This window comes from Drosophila suzukii, chromosome 2L, assembly GCF_043229965.1.
Source record: "Drosophila suzukii chromosome 2L, CBGP_Dsuzu_IsoJpt1.0, whole genome shotgun sequence".
NCBI lineage: Eukaryota > Metazoa > Arthropoda > Insecta > Diptera > Drosophilidae > Drosophila > Drosophila suzukii.
The window spans coordinates 1440715-1454169 of record NC_092080.1 but is presented as its reverse complement, the minus strand read 5'-3'; the positions used below and the strand labels follow the sequence as shown (position 1 = coordinate 1454169).

General features: G+C 39.4%; 1 protein-coding gene across 2 annotated transcripts in view; it reads left to right on the top strand.

Annotated features, from left to right (window-relative positions):
* The window catches only part of ed (hemicentin protein echinoid), an 87867-nt gene extending 75794 nt beyond the window's left edge, over nucleotides 1–12073 (top strand). Inside the window, exons 8-10 of one of the 2 annotated variants that reach the window (XM_036812927.3) lie at nucleotides 3311–3679; nucleotides 9593–9639; nucleotides 9884–10010. In XM_036812927.3, the coding sequence (XP_036668822.2) occupies nucleotides 3311–3679; nucleotides 9593–9621 (398 nt within the window). In that variant the 3' untranslated portion in view covers nucleotides 9622–9639; nucleotides 9884–10010. Of the gene's footprint in view, nucleotides 1–3310; nucleotides 3680–9592; nucleotides 9640–9883 lie in introns of both variants that reach the window. The other variant, XM_036812921.3, reaches the window with a different exon arrangement.
* Nucleotides 12074–13455: the final 1382 nt, after the last annotated feature.

Sequence of the window (13455 nt, the reverse complement as noted above, 5' to 3'; positions counted from 1 at the left end):
GAACACTGCTGGGGAATTGCAGGGAAAGCGGGCTTTAATTTATTACCATAAAATCATCAATACCCTTGACCTGTCTCCGCTTTTCACTCAACTCAACTCACTTTCTTGGGCTGAAATTCTCCGTCATGCCCAGCTGATCAGGAACAACAAGGCGAATTCCGGGGAGAGTTTCGCTAACAAAGTTATTTTACTTTCCCTAGCACGCCACGCCCCCACAGGCTTTTCATTCATTATCCTGGCGAAAAAATAAAATGAAATAAAATCTGAGAAACTGACGCTGTTGCAGCGCACCAAAGTTTTTGGCCAACTTGGGCGCACAAAAGAAGCTGGCAGGAAAAGCGGATGGAGCGGCGGAAAAGTGCAACACGGCAAGTGCAGGAACTCGGCACTAGTGCGCCCCACTTTTCCCACTTTCCCCGGCTTTCCCAGCCCTTTTCCCTTAAAGTACAGCCCTTGTTGTGCCAGCTACATTTAAGCGCATTTAGGGCAAATGCCAAGCAGCCTCCGACTCTCAACTCGCAATCTCGACTCCCGGAGTCTCCGAGTCGCGTCGCTAATTAAAAGTGCAACAAGGAAAAGGTCACCAGGGGTTGGGGAAATCGTAGGGAAAATCGCAGCTGCATGGTTAGAAAATGGGGGTAAAACTTGCCAAAATATGTTCTGCAAATTTGCATTCATTGTGTTGCAAAGAAGTTGCAGAACAACATCTTTACAAAAGATAGAGGAAACTGAGATACAGAAACTTTAAAATGAGCAATCATTAGTTACATTTTTGCAAAGATTTTATAAGTAAAATATATCATGTCAAATCCTTAAATAATAATTCCTTATTTATTTTAATGAATGAATATTAACTCAACCATATTTAAAATTGTTTCAACGCTTTTGAGCTTATACTCAAACTTCAGTAGTGTTTACATAGAATATATAGTCCTAGTCCTAAAACACTTAAATCAATAATAATATGAATTATTCCTTTATGGATTATTAAATTTTTACAACGTTTTATCACCCAAAATCCTACATCAAAGAAATTAATATACAATAACTGGTTAAGTTACTTTTACTTGTTTTCCTAGTTTTCGTATGACTATTTCTCTCTGTGTAGTGTGAGAAACCTAGATAAGGAGTGAACTGGTGCTATTAACACCCCAAAAACAGAGAACTGGGCTTGAGTTCAGTGCGGATGAGTTGAGTTGAGTCGGGATGGAATGGAATGGGTTAAGTTGGCAGCAAAAGTGAGGAGGCAGCAGCCGGAGGCGCAAGTTTGCCCCATCCTTAACCCCTGGGTGCCACTGGGACCACGGCCTGCTATTTAGTTAACCGTTAATGGCATTTGAAACTGTTTTTATTGTGCGTCTGCCGCTGCTGCTGCTGCACAAAAATGTTGCATAATTGTAAGCGCTTCCGGTTGAAAAGTTTGTCGAGTGAATTAGAGGGAAAACTTTCCACCAGCCCAAGCACTTTTACATGAAAAGATTTTCCAAGTGCGGACTGGGTTTAATAATAAGCTGTTGTGCCGGGGCGGGGGAGGGGGTTTCGGTGGAAAACTGGGGAAAATGGAGGCGTGACTCGGCCAGAACTATGCCGCAACTGTTGTTGTTATTTGCTCAAATCAATGCACAAAACTTTGACAAACTTTAATTGCTAAAAAAATAAAAAATACAAGGAGTAGGCAAAATGTTTCCCTCCAGACAATGGAAATGCATTAAAATTTTCATCAGCGAGGGAGGGAAATTTTGTTATTTCGGTCAAATATTTTGGCAAACTTGAGCAATCAAAAGTTGCCGCCGACAAAAGATTTGATGCTTATCAAATTGAAAAGTTCCAGTCTTTTTTTTTGGTAGTCCCCCCGCATTGCAATTGGAAAATGTATATAAGCAGAATGTTGCGGCATAAAATTACTCAAGCAAATATGCAAATTGGCTGAGCAAATAAAGAGCCAACAGAAAAGTTGGCCGCATGAAATGTAAATGAAGTTAATATTATTACTGTTTTAGTTTTATGGCTAATCATAAAAATTATCACGCCCACCGAAAACGAGGCATAAAATCGGGGCCCTAAACTCGAGTCGCAGTTCCAGCTGAGGACACGCAAAAATGGCGAAAACTTGCCATAAAAATGGTCGCCAAAAGAGGCCACGCAAGGCGGGGTATATGAGCCTATTTCCCGAACCACTAGGTTTTTTAGACCCCAGAAAATATGGCACTCAATCTGGGGAAATCCCCTAAAATCGAACATTTTTATTGCATACTGTTTGAGGAGTGCGAAAGATAGTGTACTTGAAAAAGTATCCATATTTATGTTATTATTTTGTCTGGATAATATTATTTTGTTTATTAAATAAAAATCATTTTATTCAACCACACCCCATAATTAACTGTTAATGTAAGATAAACATTAGGAAATCCTCTTTGTGGGTATAAGAAACCCAGGGACTGTGACAAATCCCCTAAAATGCCAAAGATTATATACTTTTGGGAACACAATTTTTCCGCAGCCAACTCAAAATTCAAAAAGTTTTCGTTTGCCGGCAAGCGTGCGTTTAATATTTATGAGTGATTTATCACGATATAAAAATAATAATAAATGCGTCCAGGCGGCAAGCACGCACCAGCCCATGGAAAAGCATAGGGAACAATGAATGGAAACGGAAAACTCGGTTGGCAGGTTGGAGCAGGAGTGGGAAAATGGGAGCACCAGCTGCTCCTCGTCGAAGGACAAAGACTCCTCCACCCGTTTACCCCATACAAATTTGTCAAAATGGGCTGAGGGCCGAAGAAAGGTGCTCTTCGTGGGTTTATGACGTTGCGATGGATTTTAAGTGGCGCACGCGGCGTATGCGCAATGTGATAAACTATTAATTACGCCTTGTCTATGACTCGAAGTTAATAAATTTTATGCCCCTGTCATTTTTATGTGTTAATCAATAAAAATCCAGCCCAAAGTTGCCGCCAAAAGATAGAACTTCAACTTTGTTTCGGGACCAAACTTTTGCTTAATTTTAATTAAAATTTGTTTTACTGCCAACGAGCGAAAGTTTTACTTGGCCAAGGGCCAAATAGTCAGTGCCTTACATGTGAACGTTGGAGGTTAAAATAATAGGAACTGTGTGAAGCAAAACATAATAAATTAAATAACAAATCAACATTTATAAACATTCCTGCGCTTTTCAACTCTTTTTGAACAACTCATCAATATATTATTCTTTTTCGTACCCATGTTTTTCCTATGAAAAGAATGCAACTCTCTCCTGTACTTGTTCAAAAAATATTCATTCATCATTTACATTTTCGTTGTGTTTTTCCAGGGGTCAACATGGGCTACATGGAGAACAACTATTCGAACTCGAACAACGGCGGCAGTGTCAACTCGCAGGACTCCTTGTGGCAGGTGAAGATGTCGGCGGCGGCGGTGGGCAACCAGCAGGGATTGGTCCAGGCCCCCCTCAACCAGTACGTGGAGCAGCAGCCCGCCTATGGCTACGACCCCTTGACCCACGGGGGCTACGGGGCGGTGGACGACTACGCCCCCTACCCGCACCTCACGGCCACGCCCAGCCAGGTGGGCGACGAGTACCACAACTTGCGCAACAGCCAGAATCCGTCCCGGCAGGACTACTGCAGCGATCCCTACGCATCCGTGCAGAAGCCCAAGAAGCGAGTCGATCAGCATTTAGGTAAGCAATCTACGGAGTTTCCCTATGAGAAAAGATTAAGATCTAAGGAGCTGAGATCTAAAGAAAAAAGATATGATTGTTAGCTGGGAGATAATAAATAGATTCTGATTATTGGTGTTCTCGATGCGAAACATAATAACCAATACAAGGGTTTTGAGATAAATATAGTACATATAATCACCAGCAATAGGATGATAGGACAGGAAAATGTACTAATATAGTATTTTCAGTTCTCTAGGATAGGTTAAAGTTTAGTATATTACATACCATAATAACAAACAGTCTGAATGTAAGAAATCAAATAAGGAGCATATATGAAAAAGGACATGAGGGATAATTGTCTCCAGTCTGATCATAAATGTGTATAAGAACACAATAAGTATATTTTTGGGGGTAACTACTCAGAATACTTTCCAAAATAAAAGCCATCGAAGCATGGATAACGAAACTTATTAGTAGAAAATTCACCCATTCATCAGAAACTGTGTGTGAACAAGAAGTGAATAAGCGCCGATGAAATAATGAGAGAGAAAGGCAAACTGCAGAAAATTACACATAGATTGCGAAGAGATTTGTTGGAGGAACTTTTCCCTTATTTTGATTGATAAACTTTTGCCGAGCCGAGGACCCAAAGTTTCTATTTTCTGACACATTAAGCTGCCTAGAGTTCCCAGGAAAAGAGTGAGGTCCTGGCTTTGGATGCTATGTCCCATGGCCTATGTCAAAAAGTGTGTGGGCCGAGGAAAGTGAGAGGGCCAACAACATTTCTGTTGGCATTTCAGGCTTTGGCTCGCTTTCAGTTATGACAAGTTAAGCACTGGGAATCTGGAAATGTTTTGCGCCCTTTTCCATGCTAATTATGTGAAATCAGGGGTGAGGGCGGGCACAAGTTGCAAATAAATATTATTGGGCAATATGCTGTTCGAACATTCGGACTCGGCCTAAAGTCTTTGTTGAGTTTGCTTTAAGTTCACCCGAGCACAAAACACAACCGCAGCAAAAGCAGCAAAATCAACAAGGACCAAGTGGGTGGCAGGATGTCGAGGAGATGGGGACGTTGGGATGTGGGCTGCCCTTTGGCATCCACAGCTTGTTTTTTGGGATTGTCTATGGGTATTCTGGGTGTCCTGTGTGTGCTTGTGTGTGAGCTCGAATTTTTGCGGAATCCATTTCTGCCGCATGGCCCCTGTTGTTATGCGTGTTTTATTATTTGTATACTCTACAAGAAAAGGGCACTAACGTGGCTTTAGTTTTCAGTCCTTAGATATAAGCCACAGAAAAATCTTTAAATATTTTAAAGGAAATAATCTTTTATATTTTTTGAAAGTATTTAAAAGTAAAGAAAAAGACGAAATGATTACAGAAAGTATCATTCAGAAGAAACGTTAAGCTTTTTTAAATAGATATCTAAAAATTAGTTACTGAGCTAAGCTCTGTTACAGGTATTTTTTGTTGCTTAATTTGCAACACAAAAAACCGATATAATTTTTAAAATTTGAGAGTAACCCTGATGTTCTAGGGTATTCAAATGTTTTGTAATTCTGCATACTTTCCATACTGTTTGTTGTTGTTATTGTGATGCCAATAGCACCGCAAGTGTTTTAAAATATTAAATAATAAAAAGCGAACCGAACCGAACTGAACCGAATGAAAGCCCAAGATGAACAGCGGCCACAGTGAGAGTTTTGAGTTGGATCAGCAGCAGTGGTGACTGTAAAGCGCCAGCGGGTCGTATGCGTAATATCCCCCTCTTTTTTGTGTGTATGTGTGTTGGCCACAACTATGAGCGGTGTGTGTGTGTTATCTTTACGCTTTATGAGCACCAAAACCGGAAAAAAATACATTTTTGGTTGCTACTTCTTGTTGTTCTTGGGCGGTTTTTATTGCCCTGGACTCGCAGGACGTTATTATTGTTGTTGTTTCTGTGTTGAATATTGTTAGCCATTTTTTTTGTACTTTCGCCTCAGTTCTTCTTTCACTCACTCCTTGCATATGAAATGCAAAAAAGCTCTGGAGGCTCCCTTTCTATGTCCTTATTCATTTTTTTGTTTACTGAGGTTAAACGCAAGGCACAAACATGAAAAAATGCCAGGGAAACTGTAGTTCTTTTTGGTTAAAAAAATGCATGGAAACAATAAAGAAAATATTTGTAAAAAAAAGTGAAAGAAAGGAACTATTCGTGCATGTCAATAAAATGCAACAGCGCCATCGAAGAAAGAGCAAACTGCAAGATACAAGATACAAGCTACCAGATGGAAGATAGATCCCCCATGAGAGCCATCAAAAGCAAGGCAAACTTTTAGGGGGTAGTGCCACTGAAGAGGGTTAATGTAGAATGTAGTGGGTTAAGAGAGGGCCAAAGAGGGGTTACGAGTGGAACAGCCAGCAGATTGACAGTGCTACAATATGCAAATACATCTTCATTACATTGATGTCAGCTTATGCACAGCTTGCGAATGCAACTGAATGTCGTCTCTGCGTGTGTGTGTGAGAGTCTGAGAGTGTGTGTGCCCGCCTGTCTGTGTTTGTATGTTTAAAAGCTTTTACACTTGCCAAACTCACATTTGAGACCCTCATCGCTCATTCTGCGGCCCGCTTTCCCCACCTCCTGTGGCTTCCGAGACCCCGGCTGACTTTTGTGCTATGCAAAATGCATCCAAATTGCACTGGAAAAAAATTCACACGTAAATAAATCATTTTAGACATTAAATAACTTGGGGTTCCATTGAAATCGTTAGAGATTATATAGTGTAATGTCTAAGTATGCTGTAGAAAATATGTTTCTTGGGAGAAATCATTAATCCCTTAAAGTATGCTGTAAATAATGTAACATCACCTACAGCGATACACAACTTTTTAGAGCCACCTTAAAGTTGCCTGTGAATTTCGGTAATATTTCACCAATTTCGTATCTCATACATTTTCCTGTGGATTTAGGTGGCTTTCCAATTCCTAAAATAATGTTTCAAATATTGCTGGAGTATAGTTTAATATTTTTAGGTATTTTTCATCAAAACGTGTCACATTATTTTAAAATGAATGTGCAACATTTTTCTGCAGTGTACTCGAGTGATCAGGGGATGCAAGTTGAGGGGAGAGGGGTGCTGGACATGGCCGGAAGGAAGGAAGTCTGCGGCAGGCGCCAAAAAGCTGCGTAAGCAAATTTTTTGCTCATCTGTTAACATGCAAAGAAGGCTGCACAGAATAAAGATTGGGGCATATATGGTATATATACATACATGAAGGGGAAAACTGAAAGGGAAATTTTCGGGGGACCGAACGACCGACCGACACACCGACTAACTGATTGATTATGCAGACTTTTGTGTCAGTTGGTTGAGCGCCTTTGTTTGGTCTTTTGTCAAACAGACTCCTGGCCCACAGGAAATGGCTTTAATTCATCATTAGGCCAAGCGGAGTAGAGAAAGCCAACCGCAAGATGAAGAACAAGTCGGAGATTATCCCGGGCTTTTAGCAGATTATTCAAATTGCTACTTCATAAATATACATAAACGATTTTGATTAATATCGGAGCGTATGCCTCACATATTTATGTCGGGGTAATTTAATTGCGGGAAGAGTATGAGAAAGGGAAAGGTACTACAGTTATCTACTTAGAAATTGCACATGGGTTGTAGGAGCCTACGATAAACTAATAATAATCGATATATAATCCCCCCAGTTCTTGTCTTTGCCAACTGTCTGATGATTTAAGTCCAAACAAATCTGTTTTCGCCATTAGAAAGCCTTCTTTCGCCCTTCTTATCGCCTCGCTGAAAGGCTCATAATGCAGTTTTCTTTTGGGCTTGGGCAATAAATGCCAGGAAAACTTATTCAAACTGCCGTAAGAATATTGTTCTGGCCTCGCTTTCGCTTTCTCCTTTCTCCTGGATGGCTTCCAAAATAGTTGCAAGGATGTGGGGCACCGGGAATCACATAAATCACATGAGTCAGGATTTTCGCAACAAGAAAAAAGGACGAGCAGGAAAAACAGCAGGAGGCGAAACACACTCCACAGCACTAAACACACACTAAGTGGATTTGTGAGAAGAAAGGCGGGGGACAGGGGCCAGAAGAATCGGAGGAAGACTGGAGAAAGCCACTGGCCAAAAAGGCAACAAATGATAAGCGTTTTAACCCCTTGTTCTATGCATGAGAAAGTGTTGCCAGCCGGCCAGCAAGTTTGTTTGTTTGTCTTGTGTGTGCTGCTAGGATAAACTCATCTGCAATTTGTTTACTTTCGACGTTTCCGAAAATTTCCTAAAAAAGAATGGGTTATTACGAGCTTAGCATAGCAAAAAACTTGGCCAAAGAGGCTAACACACACATAGAACATTTGCATGCAAAGACAGCTGGGCAAAAAGGCAACAGTGCGTATGCTTAACGCAGAAACGATTAAGTTGTTGAGAGACAGAGGAGACTGAATGGAAATTGAAAAACAGCAGGAAAAACCACTAGCCGAAGGGGCGTTTCGCTAACGTGGGCGTGGCACAATAAAGTTATGCGCATAATATCCACAGCTCACGTATTGGCCATAAAATGCGGGCAGGAGAGCCAAATCTTCCGGCAGTTGAAAATCTTCGAAGGGAAATAGTTCAGAAAGACGGGAAAAAAGGATTCGCTTTCCCAGCTTTCCCTGGCTAGCTGGCTTTCCCTTTTTTTGCCACCCCCATCGCTTTTGGGTCAAGTTTATGCAGATGCCAGAGCGAAGTGGAAAAAAATCCAAGGCGATGGGGCGATGGCGACAAACGCGCTTAGGAATTTTCACACGACCCAGAAGCCAGGAAAAAGCAGGGGGAGGGGGGTTGTGGTAGCCGTCCGGTGAAGAAAAGCCAGTCGAACGAGACGGAATATGTTAAAGAGCAGTTGTTAGAACGGATTTACGTTTTGCATTTGAAGGCACAGGGAGAAAAGTTCCAAATATTACACACTTGATAATTATTTTATTTAATATATTTTTTAAAATTTTAAATGTAAGATATGATGCTTAAATGCAATACGATTTTCCAATGTTTTTAACTCAGTTGTTGTTCAACTAAGTTTTTTTGAAATATATTATAATAAATGGGAAAAACTAAACACATTATTTTTTTAGTCGGATAATTTTATTGTATTAAAAATGGATCTGGTTTCTTTATTTATTCCGATAGAAACTGCACGTCTCTGTTTTTTTTCGGTGCAGAAGGGGTTTAAGAAGGGTGGGCCAGGGGGCAGACACATTCACACATTGGTATTTGGCCAAAAAAGCATTTCGATGCGGCGATTTTGTTCTGGCTCCTCTTTTTTCCTTATTTTGAAATTCAAATTCCAATAAATTTTCCAACGATTTGGCACACAAAGCAATCCAAAGCTGAAAAAAGGGGGCTTAAGTGTGGGAATGCGTGGGGGTTGTTAGTGCTGAATCCTTTGCCGGATTTGCATGGCCAAAAGAGCTGCGGACATGGCTCGAAGTGGAGAGTTGGGAGGGGGATCCGCTTAAATATGCAACAATTTGTAGCAGACAAAGATGTTTGCCAAAGTGGCGGGGGAGGGGAACAGCAGCAGCCAAGTCCTTTGATTATAAATTAATGTCCTGTTTACCAGGGACCACCCAAACCAAATGCCAGAAAATGCCTCTAATTCGTTTACGATTTCGAGGGGGTCAGCAAATGCAGCAATCTGTACTGCAATTGGATGTCGTTAGTGAGGGCAATCAACTGGTAAATTAAAACAATTGCTTTTGGGTACTTTAAGCTTCAATGAACGAGTTTGTAAAGTGCAAAAAGCGTTATCCTTCATTTTAAGCTAGACCTTAAGTATTGCGTGTTTTAACTACTCCCTAACATGGCTATTTTTCTCTACTACTCTCACACATGTCTTGCACTCTCATAAATCCAAAAAAATATATATTATGTATCATAAACAAATCTATAGCGGACATTATACAGGATGTTACGCTCTAACGGAGCGCGCAGGCTGAAGTAAGTTAAAGTCAGACAAAAAATCTAAATTCCATTACTGTGATGATGCTGAATTTTTGAGTTGCCTGGACTTCATTTTGCCTATGATTTTCCCAGCCTATGCACTGAGAGCCCATAAAAAAAAAAGAGAAACACTGTTTGATTAGCATTTTGTTTTTAATTGTTTGAGCATGACTTGGCCGCTTTTCCGCCCATTTTGGTAAACTAATTTAAACAATTTCCCCCCTCTCTCTTCCGCACACAGATTCACCATATCACGACGTAAGCGGCCTGCCCAATCCCTACAACATGGAGCACTTGGAACAGGACGAGGTCCTTCCCCCGCAGCAGCACATGTCCTTGAGCTACGACGACAGCTTCGAGGGCGAGTATTCGACAACGCCGAATGCCAGAAATCGTCGCGTCATACGCGAGATTATTGTCTAGGAAAAATCTAGTTCGAGAATCGGTAAATCGGAAAATCAGCACCCAAAATATTCTCCACATACACACACCCACACACACGCTAAATTCCATGATCATCCATTTTTACATTATCATTTTCAACTGCCAGCAGCAGATCTTTTGAAAAGTGGCCATTTTGAATACTTTTTTTAATATATTACTTCGATGTAAGCTTAGTTTTTGAGGGATACGACGAACGTGTGTTGAGTTTTATTGGCAACGAAACATATACCATATACCATATACCCTAGGATTAGAGTTCCGATCTATCATTGCTCTAGTTCAGCACTTTGTTGAAACAACACGACAACACTGAGAGAAATACCCACACACACGGATTAAAACCATCACTGGACAAGCACTAAATGTTACGATTTACCAGGTAGCATAAGGCTAAGTAGTAGTTAATATTAATGGTCATCTAGGTCCCAGTTGCAACAAACGAACTCTAAACTATAAGGCGGAATTTCGGAGGGCAGGCGATCGAAAAATCGATAACAAAATCTCACTTTTCACCTAGGCTTAGGCTAATTAACTCGTAAGTGATTCTTGTTGGTTCTGTGCGAAATTCGCGAGCACAGATCCACGAAAAGTAAAAAGTATATACATAAACAGTACGACCTGCCACAAAAAACAAGAAAAATATATAAAAAAAATCGAAACAAAAGGAAACAAAAACTTACCTTAAATTAATTTTAAATTTTTAAATAACTCTGAGAAAAACGAAAAACGTTGCTTTAAGTAAGTTATATGATACAAAAATAAAACTAAAATAAAGAGAACTTTAACAAATTATTGAAAATAATTGAAAAAGATTAAGATAAACAGTAAAATACAAAAAAAAAATAGAACTCAACTCCTCCATTCTGAAAACTTTAATTTAATTTACAAAATTTACCAACTAACGAAACTATGTGTTTTCCATTTGTTCAAGCTTTGTGTTGAAATTCAAAATTTTAATTGTAGTTATCGTTAAGCCAACTAGAAAACGATCGATTAAGTTATGTTAACCACGCAGACCTATTGAGTTAAATATAAATGTTTTGTTTGTGTGCATTACGTTGTGTTTTTAACCCCTTATCATGTGTTTTTGCAACTTTTTGACAATGGCACAGACACAACTCGAGAAGTTCGAGAGGAAAACATTTTTGTAGCTAAGGTTTAAATGTAAATACATGTGTAATTGTATATATTTACTTGACTTGCAAAGTAAATAAGCAGCAGCGGCAACTTAAATTAAATTGTAGTTAATTTTAAACAATTTCGAAATGAATTTAATTAGTAAGCAAGTGTTTAAGAGCAAATGCCACAAAATAAAGCGGATAAAACGAATTAAGAAACCTTAAGCAAACAAGCAAATCTCGTCGAATGAACAAAAAATATATAAGCAAGGCGGGAAAAAACGAGAAACTTTATTATATAAATTATACAATCTAAAACCAGATAAGCGGATATACATTATATATATATACATATACACGTACATATACATCTACTTATTATTTGTAAATAAGTAAAGCATAATTTCTCATTTGACAACCCCAGGCGAACCGGAACCCATTTAAAATATATTTCCAAACACAACAAAAAGCGGAACAAAAATCAAAGCAGATTTTTTATTTAGCAAAAGTATTTATACAAATATATATATATTTTGCAATTTGACTGACAGCAGTGGCAGTGGCACACAAAAACACGAGCGATAAAAACATGAACGAAAAAGTAGAGACAGAATCTGAGGCCCTCGGGCTGTTCAAACAATAAAACACTTTGTTAACTATTTTGTATGCATTTCTGATTTCATTCAATTCAACAAATTGCCACCCCACAAAACGAAAAGAAAACATTAGCTAAAATATTTATGCATACACACAAACAACACTCATGCAGTCACACACATAAAACAAAACATATAATATTTTTTTATTCAGTTTTAAAACGAAAGGTAAAAATAAAGCGAAACATCAAAAAACGAAGAATTTAAATTAAATGCCCCGTGTTTTGATTGGCAGTGGTTTCGACATTTTCATCCACAGAGATTTTAATTTCAATGGCAAAGAGATAGGAATGACATTGGGTCATTTGAAATTTAATAGCTTCTGACGTAAGTATAATTTCAATTGGATGACCTGCGTTTTGATTTGCTTCAGATGCAGAGATATTGCCATGCCAAATAAATAGTTGTTGAAGTTGAAAGAAAAATCCAAGGGGCTTGGAAATCTGTCAAGAAGGTGAACAAAATTATCCTATGAAATTATTTGAAATTGAAAGTCCAATGGATTTTAAGGAACCTTCATAAATGATGTCGAAACTCTGGTTTCAAAGCAGGTACTTTAACGTAAGTATATGGTTTTCCACAGACTTAAAGACCCAGGGCGTGAAGTGGGAAAACTCCTCCGAAAAAGGGGCTGTGGGCGTGGCGGCAGACATCAGCATTAATAACAAAGAAGCAGCAGCAGCTGCAGGCGTTGCATAATGTGCCATGTTTAAGTTGATTGGCACCAAATTTATAGCATGCAATTTGACTTAAGTGGCAGTGCAGCACTCCGGCACTCTGGCAACCCTGGCGGGCAATCCTGGCGCCGGAAGTAACACGACACTGACATTTTAATTTAGTGCCAAGCGCAGGACCTCTGGCTCCCCACCTCCTCCTCCGCCCCTCGATTTCCCCTTCCTGTTCGTGTCACTTTTGCAGTTTTGCGTAAGAAACGAAAGTCAGCCACTTCGAATACCGCTGACAGCTGGGAAAACCGGGAAAGGCGGGAAAGGTGGGGGCGAATTCCAGCCATCAACTCGAAATCAAATGGAAGCGATTAACAAGCTGATAAGTGTGCGAAAAATGAAGTTTATTTATGGGATTGCGGATATTAAAACCAAATTGACAGATGCAAATATCAAGTGATGGTAAAACAAGGAAATGATATGCTTTTTGTGAAGTTTTTCCAACAATGTCTTCAATATTATGAATCTTTTCCTTGTTTAATTTTGTGCCATTTGTCGAAAGAACGTGATAGGAAATTTTATAATTTAAGAAAAAAGAAAATAGTGTTAATAAGGGCATGTATTTATCGAATACATTAATAATACATTTTTTTATACATATTTTTGCAGGCTTGAAGTTATTTCTTTAAATTAGTAAGCCGTTTTCTTGCAGTGCTTGGTATCATTTGAAAGGGAACGCAAACTAATTTCTTCCCGTTTCTCGCCTGGCTCCAGCTGCAATTCGTAAATGTGGGCCACAGAACAGGAACAGGAGCTTCCAGTCGTCCTATATAAACCTCTATATAGCCCACAAAGAGCCAGGGAACCACCAAACCACTCCGAACTGAACTGAAACGAACCGCAGTCATTCATTCATTCATATCTCGGTGG